At 46.1% G+C, this 1,850-nt stretch overlaps 1 protein-coding gene across 1 annotated transcript; it reads left to right on the top strand.

Moving 5' to 3' along the window:
• The first annotated feature begins 203 nt into the window (after positions 1-203).
• LOC18445787 (uncharacterized) lies at positions 204-1,537 on the top strand. Its single transcript, XM_006855917.4, has 2 exons — positions 204-466; positions 574-1,537. Exons 1-2 carry the CDS (start codon positions 344-346, stop codon positions 1,288-1,290), a joined length of 840 nt encoding a protein of 279 aa, XP_006855979.4. The 5' UTR covers positions 204-343; the 3' UTR covers positions 1,291-1,537.
• The last annotated feature ends 313 nt before the right edge of the window (positions 1,538-1,850 follow it).

Genomic DNA, 1,850 nt, shown 5'->3' with positions numbered 1-1,850 from the left:
CGGGTGTGTATCGAGACCCGACCCGCTCCCAACCCTATTGTCAAGGGAATAAATATGCTCCCGAGGGAGCTTAAGCCTCACAATGCGCCTCAGACTTTCAGGGAAGTGAAGTGGAAACAGGACACTATGCACACCATACGCACGTGTTACACCCACGATTGCATACGTGTCTCATGCCAAGACTCGTGTCATCTCACTCCGTCGTTCTCTTTCCGCGAAGGCCACTCCCTTATATCGTCCAAAGTCCAAGCCCCCATCAAGGCATGGGATTTTAGAGAGAGAAAGAGGAGATAGAAACTGTTGAGCGAGAAAGAAGAGAGAGAGAGTAATATCAAGTTCCTCCATGGCCAGTCTTGTGACAAAGTGTGCAGTCATGAAAGTACCCAAATCATATCCCAACCCATTCCTCCCTCTGAGAGGCAGACCATCAATGGTGTCCTTAACATCTGTGTCTAGGTCCTCTCAGGTATAAATCCTCTCTCTCTCTAATGACCAAACCTCTCTTTTTCTCTCTAAAGTGTTAAGAATTCAGAACTGCTCGCCTACAATTTTTTTTGTTCAATGTAAATGCAGGGTCGTCATGCAGCACAGGAAGCAAGGGACACATCTTCCGACGTCTCAGAGAAAGAAAAAGAGTCGAAGAAAGCTGCCGATTCGGCATCGGACAAGGCGACAGAGATGGCTTCCGAGGTATCAGAGAAGGGAAAAGAGTCGATGAAGAGTGTTACCGATTCCGCATCAGAGATGTCACAGAAGGCAAAAAAGAAGGCTTCCGAAGTGTCGGAGAAGGGAAAAGAGTCGAGGAAGAGCGCTGCAAAGTCCGCATTGGACATGTCACAGAAGGCAAAAGAAAAGGCAAGAGACGCCAAGGATTCAGCGGCGGACATGGCTCAGAGGGCAAAGGAGAAGTCAGGGAGTGCAGTTGAAAAGGGAAAAGAGGGTGCCATCAAGGCCAGCTACACGGCCAAAGGGTTTGGAGAGAAGGTGAAGGACACCGCAAAGGAGGGCGCGAGCAAGTCCAGCGACACGGCCAAATGGTTTGGAGAGAAGGTGAAGGACACCGCAGAGAGTGCGGTTGACACAGGGAAGGAGGGCGCGAGCAAGGTCAGCGACACGGCCAAATGGGTTGGAGAGATGGTGAAGGAGACGACACAAAAGATAAAGGAGACCGTTGTTGGGGCCAACGAGAGTGTGAAGGAGGAGAGAATCCATGAGAGCCCTGCAGATCGTAGAAGGAAAGAGAGAGAAGCAGCAGCTCGCCGGTCCATGAATAATAAGGATTATGAGTAATTCACCTGTAAGGTTCTAGACGCCGCTTTTTTTTTTTTGGATGTAAATTTTAGGCTGGAATTCCTGCAGTCGAGCCTGTAATTAGAACTTAGAAGCGCCGCGCCCTTGAAATTGTGCATGGGTTTGTGTCTTCCTCTTTGCTTTGCAAGTATACTGTTTTTTTTTATTTTTTTTACTTTTTTATTTTGTTTATAAAGATTTTACCTTTTTAGTCTAATGAAAAATTTACCATATTCCTTAGATCTAAGCTAGATAACCTTTAAAGGCCCCCACATTTTGGGGTTTCCACGCACTACCGACCTTGAAATTTACATACTGACTGGGTTTTATCCTCTTGGTTTTTGTACTCTTATAACGGAAGAACCAGAAAATAGCCCGTTCATGAAAAAATGACAACAGAAGGCGATCCGAAGAAAATAGCCCGTTCATAAAAAAATAATGACAACAGAAGGCGATCCGATCCTGAAAATAGCTCGTTCATAAAAAAAAAAAAAGACAACAGAAGGCGTTCTGATCCTGAAAATGGCCCGTTCATAAAAAAAAATGACAACAGAAGGCGG

This window comes from Amborella trichopoda, chromosome 2, assembly GCF_054954075.1.
Source record: "Amborella trichopoda isolate Santa Cruz 75 chromosome 2, AtrichopodaSantaCruz75HAP2 v2.0, whole genome shotgun sequence".
NCBI classification, from domain to species: Eukaryota; Viridiplantae; Streptophyta; class Magnoliopsida; order Amborellales; family Amborellaceae; genus Amborella; species Amborella trichopoda.
The sequence above is the reverse complement of the archived record's forward strand: the minus strand, read 5'-3'. Positions and strand labels throughout refer to the sequence as shown.

Excerpts from the sequence above, each read along its gene's own strand:
- LOC18445787 (XM_006855917.4), top strand. The coding sequence starts at position 344 with ATGGCCAGTCTTGTGACAAAGTGTGCAGTCATGAAAGTACCCAAATCA. Across the intron at positions 467-573 it reads CTGTGTCTAGGTCCTCTCAG|GGTCGTCATGCAGCACAGGA; the intron begins GTATAAATCCTC and ends ATGTAAATGCAG.